This window comes from Osmerus eperlanus, chromosome 6, assembly GCF_963692335.1.
Source record: "Osmerus eperlanus chromosome 6, fOsmEpe2.1, whole genome shotgun sequence".
NCBI classification, from domain to species: Eukaryota; Metazoa; Chordata; class Actinopteri; order Osmeriformes; family Osmeridae; genus Osmerus; species Osmerus eperlanus.
The window spans coordinates 189955-211400 of NC_085023.1; the positions used below are offsets into that span (position 1 = coordinate 189955).

The following is a 21446-nucleotide window of genomic DNA, read 5'->3' on the forward strand; positions in this document are numbered from 1 at the left end:
TCAGTCAGATTTTTCAGGTTGATTTTCTACCGGCGAATCAGCGAACAGAGGGAGTGGCTGAGAACGATGACGTTGATGTTGCGCTAGTTTGTGTTGTAGTTCCGTAATGGCGGCAGAGAAAGATGCGAGCAAAGCCATTCGGTCCGTTGTGGCAACGCTGCCGAATATCCAACAGCTAAAGCCGGAGCAAGGACAAGTTTTGCTGAGTTTTGTTGGTGGCCATGATGTTGTGGCCCTCCTCCTCACGGGGTTCGGGAACAGTTTGATTTTCCAGCTACGGCAGCTAGCTCTGTTACAGTAGTGGTGAAGGAATTGGCTAAGGCGAACGCTAGCGATTGGTTATGGCAGATCAGAGTGGCTCTGGGCAGATCCAATAGTTTTAAACTTCAACAGAGTACCCACCTACAAGGAAGTCAACGCTTGTCAATGGAGCGAGGCCAGACTCTCTGTACAAATGCAATGTACGATAGTCTGGTTAGGACCAGGCTAGGTTTACATGCACTAACATGAGAATATGATACGCGTTTGCAGTGGACGTATTTAGGACCCCCCCCGTTGAAATGAACGAATGACTCGAAAAAAGATTTGTTCATTTTGCTGAACGAGATTAGAAGAACCGAATCAGTAAAATGATCCGAACTTCCCATCACTACCATAGACTCCCATTCATTTTGCACTCGACCGCGATCACCCCCAGTGGAACTCTGGTGTAACTGCAACATAATTCGGTACAATGGGGCTAATAGGGAGTGGACAGGCTCTCCTTAGACAGGCTCTGGTACTAGCCTAGTAGTAGGGTTCGGGTTAGACTTAGTAGCAGTTAGTTATTTTCACACACAACAATTCCTAATATCCCTAACCCTATAGCATAACCTAATTTATTGATGTTGAATTTCTATACATTTGAATTGTTTGACTGACTGTGCTTAATAGCAACACGCAAGATAGTCAGTGGTAAAATCATCCCGTCGGGTCAGTGTTGGGAACTCGGGTGAAGCAACAGGGTTTTTGCTTGACAGTAACTTGCCCCCCGGACCAGGTTAGTTTCGCAGCATAGGTTGCCATTGTAACTGAGCTTGAACCATGTTTAATTTTGTTTCTGGTATGAATCAACAGGAAATGTGTCAGACTAACCGAAATAATTATCATTGCAATTATTTAGTAAACTCGCTTTTTGGAAGAGGGCACACGAGGCGGGTTCTTGTAACTTCTGCGTTTTTGTTCCGTTTGCTACCAAAACCCACCCCTTTTTTTCTTTCTTTCCTGCGATACTGCCATCTACTGCGCGGGGGTTAATACTATAATAGATAGGGTTGGTCATAAACAAGCTCAATACTATCCGGAATCCTAGATTCTGCTTTCCCTAGGCACTTTAGTAATCATGTAAAAAAAACATTGCACAACTAGCCTATTCTAGGAACAGGCGCTGCTAAGTCACGTTGCTTGAATTGCCACGCACACTGAAAAACGAGACGCAGTTTCTTCGTTATTTTTATTTTTTTACAAACATTGTTGTTTGTGATTAATACAAGTGCAAGTCTCACACACTTTATTCTTGCACCAGATGTTGGAAATAACCGACAGCTCTCTGGACCAATGGGCATTGTCATACCTTTAGAAAGGAAACATGATAGGGTATGTTGGCCAATTGCTTGAGGTTTTGTAGTAATCAGGTTAGATAGATCCAGATCGAGCGGTATAAATTCGTGGACTAAAACTCTTGATAGGGAAAAGATGTTCTTCGGTCCTAGATGCCATTTTGAGAACATGCACATCATGTTTCGGATGAAATATACCATGAAGATGCTGTTATCAACGTCACTGGTTACATTACAGTGTGTTTCTCCCTCCGTCTACATTATTTCACCATGGCAGCTGTCAACCGGCGGAATATTAGCAAAGCGGGGTCTATCAAGCTGTGTTTACTGAGTTAATACGACATTGACATGAGGAGATGTCTGTTTACTGTCTCTGTCGAGACATGTAACGGTTACCGTGAGTTTTTTCCAGACTGACGATCTTTCAGCATCTCTCCCAAACCAACGTCTCCTTGACTGACTCAGTGCCACCCACTCTTGTGTCGGAGGAGGCCAGCTCCGCTTCCAACCTCCATGGCTTTTGTGAGCCTTGTCTGCACTCCCCCAACCCCCGTTCTTGACAAAAACATGACAGACTCTGAACTTGCAGAGGAGGAAAGGTCGAGTAACATTCTTATCTGTAATAATTCTACAACCGCTCATCTGTGCGTGTCCAACTGCGACTCTCCATGGTTGTGTGACTGTGCTGTTATTTATATACTGTGGCTCAAGTAACGTTGTCGACGCCAGGCCTGTACAATATATTTTGCATGCTTGTAGTGTGAGAAGGGATTCGTTACCGAAGCATTGTGATTTCAATGCCTTGTTCTCACGTTATGGGAGAACAGAATGCTTTCCGGTAGAGGCAAAGGCATCATCTGGTTACATTATTGCATTTTTTCAGGGGAGTTTGTATATTAAGATTATGTAATATGCCCCGCCTATTTAGGCATATACCGCCCCTACTGATCAACCTGAGAACTGTGGGCCAGGAGACCAGTGGACAGTCTGTCTGTTCATAGTCAATGTGGGCCAGGAGACCAGTGGACATTGTCTGTTCATAGTCAATGTGTGCCCCCCCTCCTTCTAAGCATCGTCACACCTCATCTCATTGACCCGTAGCACCTATGTATCCAGTATAATCATATACCGGTCAGATTTTAGGGAGGTTGAACTAGTACCATTTTCTCATAATGTCAGATATAAGCTATGTCTACATACTTTGTCAGTGAAAATGTATTTGCTGGTGTAAAATGTGCCAAGGTAGATGTAAGGTGTGGTTGGTGGAGTCTAGTATGAAGTAGTGGACCAGAGTAGTGGGCTAGTCTAGTATGAAGTAGTGGACCAGAGTAGTGGGCTAGTCTAGTATGAAGTAGTGGACCAGAGTAGTGGACCAGAGTAGTGGACCAGAGTAGTGGGCCAGTCTAGTATGAAGTAGTGGACCAGAGTAGTGGGCTAGTCTAGTATGAAGTAGTGGACCAGAGTAGTGGGCTAGTCTAGTATGAAGTAGTGGGCCAGAGTAGTGGGCTAGTCTAGTATGAAGTAGTGGGCCAGAGTAGTGGGCTAGTCTAGTATGAAGTAGTGGGCCAGAGTAGTGGGCTAGTCTAGTATGAAGTAGTGGGCCAGAGTAGTGGGCTAGTCTAGTATGAAGTAGTGGGCCAGAGTAGTGGGCTAGTCTAGTATGAAGTAGTGGACCAGAGTAGTGGGCTAGTCTAGTATGAAGTAGTGGGCCAGAGTAGTGGGCTAGTCTAGTATGAAGTAGTGGGCCAGAGTAGTGGGCTAGTCTAGTATGAAGTAGTGGGCCAGTGTAGTGGGCTCGTCTAGTCTGAGTTATTGTCTGGGGGTCAGGCTGGTCTGGCCTTATGTCTGGGGCCAGGCTGGTCTGGGACAACAACTTTGTGTCTTAATATGGAGTGGTGTTCTGATCTACCTTTAAAGAGAGGATGGCGAGCTGGAAGATGGAGAGATAGATGACGAAGGGATTGGGATTGAGGAGGAGACCAAAGAAGTGGCGAATGAGGAAAAAGAGAAAGTGAAGGAAAAAGAAAAAGATGACAAGTCACACAGACACTCCAGAAAACGATACAAAAAAACAAGAGAAAAAGAAAAGAGGAGGTCGAAGAGGAGGAGACACGACAGACAGAAGGTAAGAAGAGGTAGAATATTTGATCAGTTCAAATGACTATCAAATTTACTCATGTCCCCCGTCTCTCCTCCCTGTTCCCCCATCTCTCCCCCTTCTGTCCTCCCTCCCCATCTCTCCCCGTCTTTCCTCCCTGTTCCCCCATCTCTCAACCATCTCTCCTCCCCCTCCCTCATCTCTGTCCCCTGCTACCCATCTCTCCCCCTATCTCTCCTCCCTCCATTTCTCCTCCTTCCATCTCTCCTCACCCCATCCCTCCTCTCCCCCATCTCTCCTCCCCTTCTCTCCTCCCTCCATTCTCCTCCCCTCTGTCTCTCTTCTCTCCTGTCCCAAGCACCACTCCCCCTCCAGTAGCTCCAGTTCTGACAGCTATGACTCGGACCTTGACCGCCCAGAGAGAGAGAGGCCCAGGGCCAGGAAGGGCAGCACCCGTGATCCTGACAGCCTCTCAGCCAAGGTCAGTTATTTACTTATCCTAGTATCGATCGATCTCTCTCTCTCTTTCGCTCTTGCTCTCTCTCGCTCTCTCTATCTGCCTGTCTGTCACAGGTTAAGGGTATCTTTCCATCTATCCTCCTCTATCTACAATCATACATGGAGTGGAGCTATTTGTTTAAATGAAAACCCTCTCTCTCTTTGTCCCCTCCCCCCACCTCCCTTAATTTCTCTATTTAGCCGGGGCGAGAGTCGAGAGGGAGCCATGGCAACATGCCGAGGTCCCCACAGGGCAGGTATAGTGACTACAGCGAGGAAGGAGAGGGAGGAGGAGGAGCAGAGGGGGAGGAGTACGTTGGAGACCCCAGCCAGGGCCGAGGGAGGCAGAACAAGGACCACAAGCGAGGAAACTCGAGGGCTCAACACAAACAACAACAACAAAAGTGTAAGTGTGTTCATGCTCACTCTCATATGAATCCTCTACAAAGATGGTTGTTATCTATCTAATGCAGGGTATCCGTGGATACTTAAAAAGTCTTAAAAGGTCTTTAATTCTGTAATGTAAAAAGAAGTCCGTAATTAGCATTAAAATGTCTTAAATTCACGTTTCAAAGGCCTTAAAAAAGCAACTGAGCCGATACCATAACGAAGGTTATTTGATTTTCATTTGTTCCTTTTTTTCATGTTAAAAAACGTGTTCCTCTGTTATAACAACAAAAAAGCGGAACCAACGACAGTTAGATGATTGTGGGGGGTCGCTAGGTACGCAAACCATATACTAGTAGGGCCAATCCCAATGTCCACCCTCACAGACCTTGAGGTGCGTTCTCACTAAGTCTGTAAGGGCTTAGGGACCAGGGGAAGCACGAGGGTGACCAGGGGAAGCACGAGGGTGACCAGGGGAAGCACGAGGGTGACCAGGGGAAACACGAGGGTGACCAGGGGAAGCACGAGGGTGACCAGGGGAAGCACGAGGGTGACCAGGGGAAGCACGAGGGTGACCAGGGGAAGCACGAGGGTGACCAGGGGAAGCACGAGGGTGACCAGGGGAAGCACGAGGGTGACCAGGGGAAGCACGAGGGTGACCAGGGGAAACACGAGGGTGACCAGGGGAAGCACGAGGGTGACCAGGGGAAGCACGAGGGTGACCAGGGGAAGCACGAGGGTGACCAGGGGAAGCACGAGGGTGACCAGGGGAAGCACGAGGGTGACCAGGGGAAGCACGAGGGTGACCAGGGGAAGCCCGGAAGCAAGAGAAAAATCCTGTCAAACCCGCATCATAAAACAAGAAAGAAGAAGATCGGTAAACAAACAAGCATGCACGGAAGGAGCAACCAACCCTGACATAAACATAGAGATAAAAGTTAACATGTAACTATAAACACAAAGCTCATTGATAGTTAATATAGCCAGAACTGTGCGTAGGTTGTGTTTTGATGATAAATTCTAAATATGCTTTCATCAGATTTGATCCAACCACATTACTATTTTGCCGATAATGCAGGTGCTGTCCCATTCCAATTTATAGCATTTTGAGCCCTTGCAGCCTCTTAACTAACTAACTAGGCAGGGTTGTAGTGGGGGCTAAACGCACGTAAACGCCGTTTACGCACCTCCCGAAATTGGGAAATAACGTTTATCCACCTCTAAATTGCGGAAATTGCGTTTATCCACCTCCAAATAGCGTTTATGTGCGTTACGAGCATCTAAGTTCCCTGTGCCTCGTATTCTGCCGTTGGAATAATACGAAATAAATTTGGTGTAATTTTAAAACGCCAAAAACTAAATTTCATATTGTTGAACATATAAACGCTGTAGTCTGAATCATTTCAACTGCGCTATATATGGTCTGTGACCCTCCAATCAATGCGTTGCGGCTGCGGCGGCAAAACCAATCAGGATCCACGAAGTAGGCCTACTATGTAAACACACGTTGTGGATTAGCCTACCTGTTCGGAATGGATTAATTAGCCATGGATATCAGGCGATTTTTGAAGAGACCACGGATGCCCGCAAAAGGCCTCAAGTACAGAGTAAGATCAATTCACGTTTGTAAACGTTGTTTTGGTTCGCACAACATCGCATTAAGACAGGGACAAACGCTAGTGGCTAGCCTAATAACGTGCTTTCAAATACGATGATGCAGGTACAAGCCAACCTTACTGGTTCTATCTAAATAGGCCTAATGAAACGTAATAATAAATAAATAATAAAATTCATAGTTTACCCACCTCTAATTTTACCACTACACCACTGTAACTAGGTGATGTCAAGTAAGTATGTGAGGGTTCAGGGCTTAGGGTTTAGGGGGGACATTGGGATTGGGGCCTACATGGAGAAAAGTTTGCACTTTAATTATGGGGAAAGTGCAAATTTAATGAAAATTGGTTACATTACTAGTTTTGCACCGTGGTCAGAACAAGTTAGTGGCAGTGTGTGCAAGTTCCGGTGTACATTTTGTAAGATCATTTTAAAACGATGATCAGAGCTTTCAGTGCAGTCACTGTCACTGCCTTTAGTTAGTTGCTCAAAGACTTATGTTGCAATTGATCAATAAACAATGTCCCATAAGGATGGCAACTGGTGGTATTGTGTGCTCTTAAAAAAATTGTTCGAATGAAACTGGTCTTAAATTTAATTATGCCTGGTATTGAAAAGGTCTTAAAAATTCTTAAATCCAACCGTCCTAAACCTAAACCTGCACCCTTTAACCCTCGTGCTGCCTTCGGGTCACATGACCCAAAGGTTCATAACGAACCATTGTTGTGTTTACCCAATTTTACCCAATACAAAAACAAATAAAAATAATTTTCTTTTAACCATTCCAATGTGGGGGGTCTGAGACAGCCCGACAGTTAAAAGAAAATGCTTCACTTTGTTTTTGTATGAGGTAAATTTGTCGCAATACGACGGTGGGTCACAGTGACTGATGGGTCAGAATGACCCGAAGATAACACAAGGGTTAAAAATGCCAGGAGTGTGTGTGTGTCTGTCTGTCTGTCTGTGGTTTTATAATGGGAGTTTCCGACTTATCTTGAGAACCGGGCACTGTGCAAAGTTCTAATTTTGCAGAGCCCAAGGGAATGCAGTGCATTGCTAAGTACCATAGTGTTTAGGGGCCTGTCTATGTTCCATTGCTAAGTACCATAGTGTTTAGGGTCCTGTCTATGTTCCGTTGCTAAGCACCAGTGTTAAAGAGCCTGTGTATGTTCTATTTGTAGAGGGGTCAGGACAGACCTCACCAGACAGACTAACTCAGTTCCTCTGTCTGCAGTCAGTCAACGGGGGCGTGGCCGAGGAGGAGGTGTGGCCAGAGGGCGTGGCATCATCAGCAAGAACCGAAAGCTGAAGGGGAAGAACTGGGGGCGTGGCCGAGGCCGGGGGGCTGAGTTAGGTGGAGATGGGATCAAGCAGGTAAGATAGAGATGCTTCCCTCTCCCCTATCTCAGTGGTCTTCAACCCTGGTTCTCAGGGCCCTCCTGTATGTTTTAGAAATGTCCCTGCTCCAACACACCTACTGTAAGTAATGACTCCATTGATTGAATCAAGTGTGTTGGAGCAGGGAAACATTTAAAACATACTGGATGATGGGCCCTGAGGACCAGGGTTGAAGACCACTGCTTTAGACAACTGGTTAACAGGCTTAACTAACTGTCAAACATCTCAGTTGCCATGGTGTCCACAGGAGGGAAGGGAGTTGAAGGGATCCCAAGGGTTCCAGAAGAAACGACCAATCATGAGCAAGGAATTTATCAGCCAGCACACCGTGGAGCACAACGGCAGAAACATCTGCAAGTACTTCCTGGAGGGCCGGTGCATCAAGGTATGTCTGCACATATCAGATACATCTGTAAACTCTGTCTGCACCAATCAGATACATGTGTAAGCTCTGTCTGCACCAATCAGATACATCTGAAAGGCCAGCGAGCCAGTAGAACCAATAGAGCTGGCAGAAGCAGGCCGTCCTGGCTGTATGACCCACAGCTGAGGAGAAAGTGTCCAGCGTACAACAGAGGACCGATATGAACCTGTCTGAGCCGGTTCACGGCATGGTTATATAACTTAGTCCCAATGGTGTGCAGAGTACAGTATGTACTTTGTAAGGGCAGCTGCAGTACTGACTGAAAGTAAAAGGTTCAGAGTCCTTCCTGCTTTCTATACACAGAGTGCATCATGAATAAGTATATATGAAATGTTGAACCTAGCCTGTGCTACCTCTTTTTGCCTGCAGGGAGAGCAGTGTAAATTTGAACATGAACTGGTGGTTCCAGACAAGAAGAAGGAGTTGTGTAAATTCTACCTCCATGGCTACTGCAGCAAAGGAGACCACTGCATTTACATGCACAGTATCCTTTATGAATGCCATCAAAGTTTAGTTTAATAAAGAGTGATTAGACCTACTCAAATGTAGTTTTTCTTTTTCAATCAGACTGCCATCTGTTTTCCAGTATTCTGGTTTTGTGTGTTCATGCTGAGATGAATGAGTATTCAGACTTTAAAACATACCCTTTGACCTCCAACCCTTTGACCTCCAACCCTTTGACCTCCAACCCCTCCTTGACTCAGTCTGTAGGTGAATATCCATGTAAGTTCTTCCACACAGGAGCCAAGTGTTACCAAGGCGATAACTGCAAGTTTTCCCATGAGCCTCTGACTGATGTGACCAGAGAGCTGCTGGACAAGGTGAGGCAGAAAGTGTGTGTGTGTGCGCGCGTGTGTGTGTGCGTGCGTGCGTGCGTGTGTTGGAAAGGTTAGGCCAGGATATTATATGACAAAAATGAATATATATTACAAATATTTTCTCACTGTGGAGAATATAGTTCTTCCTTACATATTATAGACATACATGCCAAACTCAACAAAACATTTCTGTAAGGACCTCTTTGTTCGTAGGGTTATTTTTGGTTTTGGGCTAGAGCCTTAGTTGATTATGGATTTATTCATGCTGAAGCATGAAATGCTTCCCCAGACACTTTTGTGCTTCAAACTTTGTGGCAACATTTTGAGGAAAGCCCTTACCTGTTTAGGCTTGATTATGCTCCTATGCACAAAGCGAGGTCCATACAGAAATGTTTTGTTGAGTTTGGTTTGAAAAAACTGCACAGACCCCTGTTATAATCTACCTCCCGTAAGAGGGGGACCCGACACCCCACAGCCCAAGAACCCCCAGATGTGTGTGTGAGCAAAACACCAATAACAATGCCAAACAGCAACCACGGTCAAACAGGGCTTTATTCGCCTCAGTAAGCTAACGTTACTACGCGGTGGTATGTTTGGGGAAAGGGGCTGGACGGTACCAAAGCAAAGAAACAAACACAAAGTACCCACCCCTAACCTGTCCTAAACTACCACACACAAAATAGAACTAACCTGGCACACTAATCAGGTGCCCTAACCAAAGTACAAGGGGGGGTCCGCCCAGAACTAGCCTAGTGTGTATAGACACAGACCTTTTCCCTACGGGTGATGTGTGCCCGCGGGCGGCTCTAGCCTACACACTCCCCAAGTGCGTCCCCTTCCCCCAGGGAAAGCAAACCTGGCCAAACACAGAAATAGTAATGCTCACCAAAACACAAACACACGGACCACAACGCAGAGTGGATGCCTACTCTGTACCAAGAGAAGAAAAAAAAAACAGAACAAACACAATTTATACAGGAGGGCATGATGGGATGACTGCTGATTGACAGGTGAACGGCATCACGGAAGGGAGGGAGGCATGGATGAGCGGAAAACCAGGGGCGAACCAGCACCACCTGCGGAACACACAGAACAGAACACACACAGGAACACAACACAGAGAACACCAACACGCTCAAGGCACACTGAAACAGACAGATAGGGGGGGACGTAACAACCCCTGACCTAAACGTCACTAGGGCTGCAACAACGAATCGATAAAATCGATAAAAATCAATTATTAAAAGAGTTGGCAACGAATTTCATTATCGATTTGTTGTGTCGCGCGATTATTACGCCACGCAATAAGTCGCGGAGATGTTTGAGTATTAAAAAATAAAGTTTAGGAGGTAGAGGAAAGACCATCGGAGAGACGTTGTTGAGTAACGTTCTGAAACACATGGAGAAATCAGTACGACCAAAGTCATCCAAGGTGTGGAAGCATTTCAAACTAAATAAATCGAAAAAGTGTGTTAATTGACCGAGGTGAAGTTAGTTTCATATTCGACATTCTTCTCAAATTCGGAAGACGCTACTTTGCAGCGTTGCGTTAGGGACCGGGTGAAAACTACCCATACAATTTTTTTAAATTATGATTTTTATAATATCTTTATGAATATAAAACCTCAAATGAACACCAGAGTATTCTAATAATGTCTGGTATACTTCCACAGACTTTACTTTTTCAATGAAGTTTCAAATAAAATGCTAGAAAATCACTAATCTTAAAATAGCTTAATTATCAATAGCTTAATCATCGCAAATCTTAACTTTTACAAAATTGTGTCAGAAAATCTCAAATATATACCAGATTATTATAATAATGTCTGGCCTACTTCCACACCCTTTACCTTTTCAATTAAGTTTCGATCAAAATGATAAGAAATAGCTCATCTATGAAAAATGCATGAAATCTAACAACCTTTTCAGAATTGTACTGAAAAATCTCACATATACACCAGGTTATTCTAATAAAATCTGGCCTACTTCCACAACCTTTCAATTTTCAATAGTTTTTAACAAAACTAAAATGTATTGCTCATCTCAGAAAATAGCATTAAATCCATGCTAATCTTGATAACTTTTTCAAAATTGTGTGCCTGTTTGTGCATATTCTGAAGATTTTTTACACTGTGAATTTGCACTGTCAGTTCTGTTTTTGAATAAAGGGTTGGAAATTAATGCTTTTTTATCCGATTAATCGAAAAAAGAATAGACAGATTAATCGATTATTAAAATAATCGTTAGTTGCAGCCCTAAACATCACCAAACACATTTGGGATCCATTCGAATGCCATCTGCAAACCAGGTGTAATTGCAGGTGGTTTATTGCTTTAATAGTACAGCAATATGAAAGTAGTAACACTAGTTTTTATCAAGAAATTATAAAGTTCAAAATGAAAACACTTCTGGCTTCCTGCACATGGTGTGAGGAAGGTGCTATGTACACTTTAGCAGCTATCAGATTTATTTTTTCATCACAAAGTAGCATCAAATTGATTTCGTTATTTGGCATTTCGTCGGCTATATACAGTTAGGTCCATAAATATTTGGACATTGACACAATTTTCATCATTTTGGCTCTGTATACCACCACAATGGATTTGAAATGAAACAATCAAGATGTGCTTTAAGTGCAGACTTTCAGCTTTAATTTCAGGGTATTTACATCCAAATCAGGTGAACGGTGTAGGAATTACAACACATTTTATATGTGGCCCCCCCCTTTTTAAGGGACCAAAAATAATTGGACAAACTAACATAATCATAAATCTAATTGTCACTTTTTTAATACTTGGTTGCAAATCCTTTGCAGTCAATGACAGCCTGAAGTCTAGAACCCATAGACATCACCAGACGCTGGGTTTCGTCCCTGGTGATGCTCTGCCAGGCCTCTACTGCAACTGTCTTCAGTTCCTGCTTGTTCTTGGGGCATTTTCCCTTCAGTTTTGTCTTTAGCAAGTGAAATGCATGCTCAATTGGATTTAGGTCAGGTGATTGACTTGGCCATTGCAGAACATTCCACTTCTTTGCCTTAAAAAACTCTTTGGTTGCTTTCGCAGTATGCTTCGGGTCATTGTCCATCTGCATTGTGAAGCGCCGTCCTATGAGTTCTGAAGCATTTGGCTGAATCTGAGCAGATAATATTGCCAGAAACACTTCAGAATTCATCCTACTGCTTTTGTCAGCAGTCACATCATCGATAAATACAAGGGAACCAGTTCCATTGGCAGCCATACATGCCCACGCCATAACAATACCTCCACCATGCTTCACTGATGAGGTGGTATGCTTTGGATCATGAGCAGTTCCTTCCCTTCTCCATACTCTTCTCTTCCCATCATTCTGGTACAAGTTGATCTCGGTCTCATCTGTCCATAGGATGTTGTTCCAGAACTGTACAGGGTCTTTTAGATGTTTTTTGGCAAACTCTAATCTGGTCTTCCTGTTTTTGAGACTCACCAATGGTTCACATCTTGTGGTGAACCCTCTGTATTTACTCTGGTGAAGTCTTCTCTTAATTTTTGACTTTGACACAGATACGCCTACCTCCTGGAGAGTGTTCTTGATCTGGCCAACTGTTGTGAAGGGGTTTTTCTTCACCAGGGAAAGAATTCTTCTGTCATCCACCACAGTTGTTTTCCGTGGTCTTCCGGGTCTTTTGGTGTTGCTGAGCTCACCAGTGCGTTCTTTCTTTTTAAGAATGTACCAAACAGTTGATTTGGCCACACCTAATGTTTTTGCTATCTCTCTGATAGGTTTGTTTTGATTTTTCAGCCTAACGATGGCTTGCTTCACTGATGGTGACAGCTCTTTGGACTTCATATTGAGAGTTGACAGCAACAGATTCAAAACACAAATACCATACTTGAAATGAACTCTAGACCTTTTATCTGCTCCTTGTCAATGAAATAACGAACTCCCATGAGGGAATAACATACACCTGGCCATGGAACAGCTGAGCAGCCAATTGTCCAATTACTTTTGGTCCCTTAAAAAGGGGGGGGCCACATATAAAATGTATTGTAATTCCTACACCGTTCACCTGATTTGGATGTAAATACCCTGAAATTAAAGCTGAAAGTCTGCACTTAAAGCACATCTTGTTTGTTTTATTTCAAATCCATTGTGGTGGTATACAGAGACAAAATGATGAAAATTGTGTCAATGTCCAAATATTTATGGACTTAACAGTAGGTTTGTTTGCGAACTAGTGTTTGGTTGATGTCAATCGGTGGCCGGAAAGATGCACGACAATTAAAAAGGGTTGACTAGGTTTATTAGAATGACCCCATATCATTTAACCAGTCAAGGCAATTACATGAGTGGATTACAAACAGTCTTATATACAATGAATAGTTCAAATATAGTTTTCCAGCATAGTTTCTACCCACTGACCTGTCAGTCTGAACAATATATATATATGTGGACTAGGGTGAGCTCCACAACATGACCTCTTGATCTAAGAAGATGAGAAGCCTCTCTCTTCCAGAAATTCTGCATAACCCTAACTATGTTATCTCAAAGTTAACCTTATATTTCGTTTGTTAGGCTAATGTTTTTTTCTCAGACGTGGAGTAACATCCTCATCTTCACCTCCGTCTGTGTGTGTCTGTCTTTGTGTGTGTGTGTGTGTGTGTGTGTCTGTGTGTGTGTTTTTGTCCAGATCATCAACATCGAGGAGGAGATTGCCCACGAGGATGAGTTGGAGCTGGAGGACTTAAGGAAGCAGGGCATCTCCCCCCTCCCCAAGCCCCCCCCTGGAGTGGGGCTCCTGCCCACACCCGGCCCCAGCAGCCCCACTGAGGCGGCTGGTGCTGGTCCTGGTCCTGGTGCTGGCCCTGGTGGCAGGAAGATTCCATCCTTGTTTGAGATCAAGGTCCAGCCCACAGTGGATCTGGCTCACAAAATAGGCCTGAGGTACAACAACCACAACCACAATAACAACAAAACCACCATCACCACCACCATCACCACCCCCATCACCATCACCCCCACCACCATCACCACCCCCATCACCATCACCCCCACCACCATCAACACCACCATCACCACCCCCACCATCATCACTACCACCATCACCACCAGACTAATTTCTGCTCTTCCCGTGTGCTTATGTTGCAGTGGCTCCAGCTTCTCTCCTCCAGGAGGTCAGTTTCAGGGGGAGGGGGGGACAGAGGATATGGAGAATGCGGGTCTGATGCCACCGGACCCCAACGCTCCCCCACCCCCTGTCTCCCCAGGCCCCATGGGGGTACCTCTTCTTCCCCAAACGGGTCCCCCCGTGCCCCAGAGCCCGCCTGGACTGTTCCCCCCGCCCGGTTTCCCCATGCCCCCCCCAGGTCCGCCCCCTCCCTTCCCCAGGCCCCAAATGAACATGCAGGTGCCATCCTTTCCCCCAATGCCAGACCTACAGATGCTCCAGAACCTGCACTTCCCAGGCCTCTGCCAGAGCATGGGCCAGAGCATGGGCCAGAGCATGGGCCAGAACATGGGCCAGAACATGGGCCAGAACATGGGCCACAGCATGGGCCACAGCATGGGCCAGAACATGGGCCAGAACATGGGCCAGAACATGGGCCAGAACATGGGCCAGAGCATGGGCCACAGCATGGGCCACAGCATGGGCCAGAACATGGGCCAGAACATGGGCCAGAACCCGGCTGAGTTTATGAGTAACTTCTTCAGGAGTCAAGCCATGGATGCAGGAGGTGGGTAGCCTGCAGTGCCGAAGAGCAATTATTTTTGGAACCGCCACCTGTTATAGGACCAGGAGTGAATACAAGAAATCTCCCCCAGTGTCTCCCTCAGTGTCTCCCTCAGTATCTACCCTAGTATCTCCCCCAGTGTCTCCCCCCAGTGTCTCCCCCAGTTGATACGTTTTTATGGTCCCTGATAGTGTAGTGTTGTGTACATCTCTCTCCTGTAGTGGATCTGAGCCTGGCTGTCCTTCAGTCCTCCGTCCAGCAGGGCGGTGCTGAGCCCCAGATACAAAACCTCCCTCCCGCCATGCAGAATGCCCTCTTCTTCCATCTCAGCCATCAGCAGGGGCAACAGCAAGGGCAACGACAGGGGCAGAATGCTGCTGCCAGCAGAAACAAAGGTGAAGGCTTCAAACAACACTATGATGCTCCATGGTGGTGCTATAATTACCTCTGGTCCACTACATTTACGTTTACATTTATTCATTTAGCAGACGCTTTTATCCAAAGTAACTTCCAAGAGAGAGTTTTACAAAAGAGCATAGGTCACTGATCATAACAACGAGATAGCCCCAAAACATTGCGAGTAGCCAAACATGAAGCATACATTGTGAAAAGCAAATAAGTGCCAATGGGGAGAACCATAAAAGCACGTAGTTAAACAAGTTACAAATTAAACAACATGAACCTCATAAGTGCAAGAGTGTACCTGTAGAAAAATCAAGCAACAATAATATAATATAATTCACAGCGAGTACAGAAGTTAAATCAGTTACAACTAACCAACAAGAGCAACAAGTCCCTCAGTAAGAGTCATTGTGATCCTGGAGGAAACACCAGGTCCAGCAAATCATTCCTAAGTACCGTTGTACTCCCGGAACAAGTGCGTCTTGAGCCTTTTCTTGAAGGTATGGAGACAGTCAGTATCTCTGATGGAGGTGGGGAGGTGATTCCACCACTGGGGGGCCAGACAGGAGAAGTGCTTGGGTTGGGACCGGGCGCTCTTGAGAGATGGGACCACCAGGCGGTTGTCAGAAGAAGACCGTAGGTGGCGGGTGGGGGTGTAAGGCTGGAGGAGATACAGTTAGGTCCATAAATATTTGGACATTGACACAATTTTCATCATTTTGGCTCTGTATACCACCACAATGGATTTGAAATGAAACAACAAGATGTGCTTTAAGTGCAGACTTTCAGCTTTAATTTCAGGGTATTTACATCCAAAGCAGGTGAACGGTGTAGGAATTACAACACATTTTATATGTGGCCCCCCCCTTTTTAAGGGACCAAAAATAATTGGACAAACTAACATAATCATAAATCTAATTGTCACTTTTAATACTTGGTTGCAAATCCTTTGCAGTCAATGACAGCCTGAAGTCTGGAACCCATAGACATCACCAGACGCTGGGTTTCGTCCCTGGTGATGCTCTGCCAGGCCTCTACTGCAACTGTCTTCAGTTTCTGCTTGTTCTTGGGGCATTTTCCCTTCAGTTTTGTCTTTAGCAAGTGAAATGCATGCTCAATTGGATTTAGGTCAGGTGATTGACTTGGCCATTGCAGAACATTCCACTTCTTTGCCTTAAAAAACTCTTTGGTTGCTTTCGCAGTATGCTTCGGGTCATTGTCCATCTGCACTGTGAAGCGCCGTCCTATGAGTTCTGAAGCATTTGGCTGAATCTGAGCAGATAATATTGCCAGAAACACTTCAGAATTCATCCTACTGCTTTTGTCAGCAGTCACATCATCGATAAATACAAGGTAACCAGTTCCATTGGCAGCCATACATGCCCACGCCATAACACTACCTCCACCATGCTTCACTGATGAGGTGGTATGCTTTGGATCATGAGCAGTTCCTTCCCTTCTCCATACTCTTCTCTTCCCATCATTCTGGTACAAGTTGATCTTGGTCTCATCTGTCCATAGGATGTTGTTCCAGAACTGTACAGGGTCTTTTAGATGTTTTTTGGCAAACTCTAATCTGGTCTTCCTGTTTTTGAGACTCACCAATGGTTCACATCTTGTGGTGAACCCTCTGTATTTACTCTGGTGAAGTCTTCTCTTAATTTTTGACTTTGACACAGATACGCCTACCTCCTGGAGAGTGTTCTTGATCTGGCCAACTGTTGTGAAGGTGTTTTTCTTCACCAGGGAAAGAATTCTTCTGTCATCCACCACAGTTGTTTTCCGTGGTCTTCCAGGTCTTTTGGTGTTGCTGAGCTCACCAGTGCGTTCTTTCTTTTTAAGAATGTACCAAACAGTTGATTTGGCCACACCTAATGTTTTTGCTCTCTCTCTGATAGGTTTGTTTTGATTTTTCAGCCTAACGATGGCTTGCTTCACTGATGGTGACAGCTCTTTGGACTTCATATTGAGAGTTGACAGCAACAGATTCCAAACACAAATACCATACTTGAAATGAACTCTAGACCTTTTATCTGCACCTTGTCAATGAAATAACGAACTCCCATGAGGGAATAACATACACCTGGCCATGGAACAGCTGAGCAGCCAATTGTCCAATTACTTTTGGTCCCTTAAAAAGGGGGGGGGGGGGCACATATAAAATGTATTGTAATTCCTACACCGTTCACCTGATTTGGATGTAAATACCCTGAAATTAAAGCTGAAAGTCTGCACTTAAAGCACATCTTGATTGTTTAATTTCAAATCCATTGTGGTGGTATACAGAGCCAAAATGATGAAAATTGTGTCAATGTCCAAATATTTATGGACCTAACTGTACTTGATGTAGTCGGGTGCAGTCCCGTTCACTGCTCGGAAGGTCAGTACCAGGGTCTGGAATCTGATACGGGCCATGATGGGAAGCCAGTGGAGGGAGATGAGAACCACTCTGGTCCACTACTCTGGTCCACTACTTCATACTAGACTAGCCCACTACTCTGGTCCACTACTTCATACTAGACTAGCCCACTACTCTGGTCCACTATTTCATATAAGACTAGCCCACTACTTTGGTCCACTACTTCATACAAGACTAGCCCACTACTTTGGTCCACTACTTCATACAAGACTAGCCCACTACTCTGATCCACTACTTCATACTCGACTAGCCCACTAGACTGGTCCACTACTTCATACTAGACTAGCCCACTACTCTGGTCCACTACTTCATACAAGCCCTAACCCCAAGAAATCTCATGATGTCACCGACATCATTGCGGGCACTGTGCCCTATGTATAATTCCAGGAATCTGTGTGTGTGTGCCACCAATTTTATCATAGGCACTTTACACTATCTATAGTTTAAGTAATTTGTATTTCTATGTTTCACTGGCATATTAATCACCGATTGCATCATGGGCACGGTGCACTAGTCCCTTCAAATTCACAACATAGTGGGAGCTATGTTATGAATTTGATATGTGCCAGCTACCTGCATCATCCCTCAGTTTGGAGCTAGGTAGCCAGCTAACTGCATCATCCCTCAGTTTGGAGCTAGGTAGCCAGCTAACTGCATCATCCCTCAGTTTGGAGCTAGCTAGCCAGCTAAATGCATCATCCCTCAGTTTGGAGATAGCTAGCCAGCTAACTGCATCATCCCTCAGTTTGGAGATAGCTAGCCAGCTAAATGCATCATCCCTCAGTTTGGAGATAGCTAGCCAGCTAAATGCATCATCCCTCAGTTTGGAGATAGCTAGCCAGCTAAATGCATCATCCCTCAGTTTGGAGATAGCTAGCCAGCTAAATGCATCATCCCTCAGTTCGGCAGTTGATGTTAGTACACAGCTGTAATATAGGCAGCTGGGGAAATCAACTTATTTTATAAATTAAAAATATAAATAAAATTGTGGCTGGGTGGTGGGTTAGGGCTCTGGGCGTGTTTGTCCGAAGGGTTCTGAAGTCTTGACCCCTGGTGCTGTGTTCCAGACGAGCCTGTTGATTGGTACTCCAGCGATGAGGAGGAAGGTAGCGGTGTGACGGCCATCCTCCGGTCTCTGCAGAAACAGCCACCCCCCCACCCTGGCCCCCGCCTAAAGGATCGGGGGGCCCCCAGCGACCCCCGGACCAAGACAGACCCCCGCCAGCAACCCCCAGACCAGAGGAAAGACGCAGAGTCAGCTCTGGACCCTCGCCTGACCAGAGACCCCCGTAAGCCACGTCCCCCAGCCCCCCTGCGCCACGGCAGGCCTGGCCCCGGGGAGGAGGAGGAGGACGGGGAGAGGGAGCTGAGGGACAGGGCGGTGCTCATCCCCATGGAGGCCAGCCCTGGGGCGTCCCTCCGAGACCCCCGCTCAAAGCTGCAGCAGTGCAGCCACATCCGAGTGGATGTGCTGCTGCCGAGGCCTCCCTGGGCCCTTGCGGTGGTGTGGGCCCCCGAGGACCTCATCCCCCTGCTGATCCCTAGGCAGGACCCCTCCATCAACCTGCCCCTTCCCCCACTCATTGCGGACGCGCAGATGAACCGCGTCCCTGCCCACCCTGTCTCCTCCCCCAAACCCGTTTCTTCACCCCCACCAATCGACCCACGCCTCGCGGCTGCCAGGCTGAAGGAGGGTGTGCGGCGTCCATCGCGGAGCTCCAAGCCGCTGGACCCCCGCCTGGGCCGCTCCACCAGCCTGGATGCCTCGCCAGCCTGCCTGAAGGAGGGGGGAGGTGGGGACCCCAGACTGAACCAGGCTGGCTCCTCTCACACCCCCTCTACCCCTCTTGCCGCTCACAGGGCTGAACCTGAGCGGCTGCCCCCCTATGCCCCCCGCCTGGCCCCTGGGGGCGGTCTGGAGGGTCTGGGCGGCATCAGCCTCTATGACCCTCGCAGCCAGGCGCCCCCCCCCCTCAGAGACCAGACTGAGACCCTCAGGAAGGCTGGTATCCTGAAACAAATTGACAAGAGAGACACCCCCCCTCCACCAACGTCCCTCTCCCCCAGGACTGCCCCAGTAGCTGGGCTGGAGCCCACAGAGGGAGGCAATAGTCCCTCTGACAGCTCCAGGCCCGGCTCCCAGCTCCCTGCCCCCCCAGAGTCCCTCAGCCCCCCAGCCCAGCCCCCTGCCCTGCACCACCTACCCATACAAGCCCTGGCTGGTCTGATCAGACCCCCCTACACAGATCCGCGCCAGGCCCGTCTGGGGGGACCACAGAGGAAGGGGGGGGCACAGGGAGACGAGGGGGAAGAGAAGGAGGTGGCAGAAGAGGAGAGAGAGGTAGCGGAGATGGAGAAGGAGGGAAAGGAGGAGAAAGGAGGTGAGGAGGTAAATGATAGACCACTGAAAGATGTGTTCAAGACGTTTGATCCAACTGCTTCCCCTTTCTGCCAGTGAACCTTTTTAGTCAACACAAGTGAACCAGTGAACACTCCTGAGTTAGTGAACACGAGTAAACACTCCTGAGTTAGTGATCACTAGTGAACACTCCTGAGTTAGTGAACATGAGTGAACACTCCTGAGTTAGTGAACATGAGTGAACACTCCTGAGTTAGTGATCACTTGTGAACACTCGTCCTGCTTGGTGATATGTACACATTTTATCTAAAATGTATATTTTCTGAATATTGAATACACATGTATGTACCATGACTGAGCTTTACATATTTATTTATTTGTACTGTTCATAACTGATCTAAGGAGAATATTATTACATTATTGCACATAAACAGATCTGTAGTCATTATTAAACGTTAAACTGGCACTTCAGAGCCCGCTGACTTTGTTAGGGTTAAATAGTCTTCAATCTGCAAATGTGAGAAAATGTATAGGGGGAAGGGGGGGCTGTAATGTGATTTAAGTATAAAAGTGTAGAAATGAGAGGAAACTGTCATAGTTCACAAGAGACTCCAGTTGTTATTGAGGGAGATAACTAACAATGCTGAGCAGAACTCTCTTTTAACCCTTTCTCATTTTCTGTTTCCGTATTATTAAGTAAAAGTGTTGCATTCAGAGCGTCAGCAATGTGATGTTCTGCGTCACTTGGTTGTTGTGATTCTATTACTGTTTGGTGCTGGTCATGTTAAACACATGAATTCAACTGTTGTCATTTCTATTCTGACAATGTCACCCTTTAAAAGCTTTGTTTTGTATCAAATGCTGTGCTTTTTATGAATGTTGTAACGTTTTATTTTTCTGTTCAGTTTGTAGACATCATGGTTCCAAGAGGAGCTCATCATGTCTTGCTGCCTTTTCCGTGTGTCTTAAATAAACTTATAGGTGTTTTGGGTTGTTGTTTATTAAATATGTCAATGCTTTACATTAAGGTTACACTAACCATCATCTAACTACATTGCATCACTACATTAACCCTTGTGTTATCTTCGGGTCATTCTGACCCATCAGTCATTGTGACCCACCGTCGTATTGCGACAACTTTACCGTATACAAAAACAAAGTGAAGCATTTTCTTTTAACCGTTGGGCTGTCTCAGACCCCCCACATTGCGAAGGTTAAAATACAATTATTTTTATTTGTTTTTGTATTGGGTAAACACAACGATGGTTCGTTATGAACCTTTGGGTCATGTGACCCGAAGGCAGCACGAGGGTTAAGCCAATATTAACTGCCATATAACTGCATAGCAACCATTTACATGAAAGTTACATTAACTACCATGTAATTGCATAGCAATATCTATAGTACTGAAGAAGTCTCTTAGTCTACCCTATTGGTGTACCAAGTCAATGAAGTCAGTTGCCAAATACAATTTCAAGAGAAAATTTAAGTATTTATTCCAGATCTGTACGGTGCAGGTGTCTGATACACTTAAGCTGAGCATCAACCTAGTTGAAGCTGACCTACAATCTAGTGTCAAAGACATTTCCTTGTCGCATCCTAAAAAAGGACTACCTCATGGCTATGCAGGCATAAGCAAGCTTTAGCAAACAGCATAAGTTTGCCAATGATACAAGCAACATAATTCATAGATAGGCATATTTCTCTCCTGGACATGACAAAA

The 21446-nt window shown here is 45.8% G+C and overlaps 1 protein-coding gene across 3 annotated transcripts; it reads left to right on the forward strand.

Annotated features, from left to right (window-relative positions):
* The first annotated feature begins 1658 nt into the window (after positions 1–1658).
* On the forward strand, positions 1659–20709 carry LOC134021829 (zinc finger CCCH domain-containing protein 6). 3 transcript variants are annotated; one of them, XM_062462887.1, is made up of 13 exons: positions 1659–2197; positions 3516–3723; positions 4055–4177; positions 4396–4600; positions 7430–7569; positions 7823–7978; positions 8387–8501; positions 8729–8838; positions 13502–13755; positions 13960–14323; positions 14456–14546; positions 14765–14938; positions 18432–20709. In XM_062462887.1, the coding sequence occupies exons 1-13, from the start codon at positions 2112–2114 to the stop codon at positions 19820–19822; spliced, it is 3417 nt and encodes a 1138-aa protein (XP_062318871.1). In that variant the 5' UTR covers positions 1659–2111; the 3' UTR covers positions 19823–20709. The 3 variants fall into 3 exon arrangements, with proteins under 3 accessions (XP_062318871.1, XP_062318870.1, XP_062318872.1); XM_062462886.1 differs by having other exon boundaries at positions 13960–14278; positions 14411–14546; XM_062462888.1 differs by having other exon boundaries at positions 7841–7978; positions 13960–14278; positions 14411–14546.
* Positions 20710–21446: the final 737 nt, after the last annotated feature.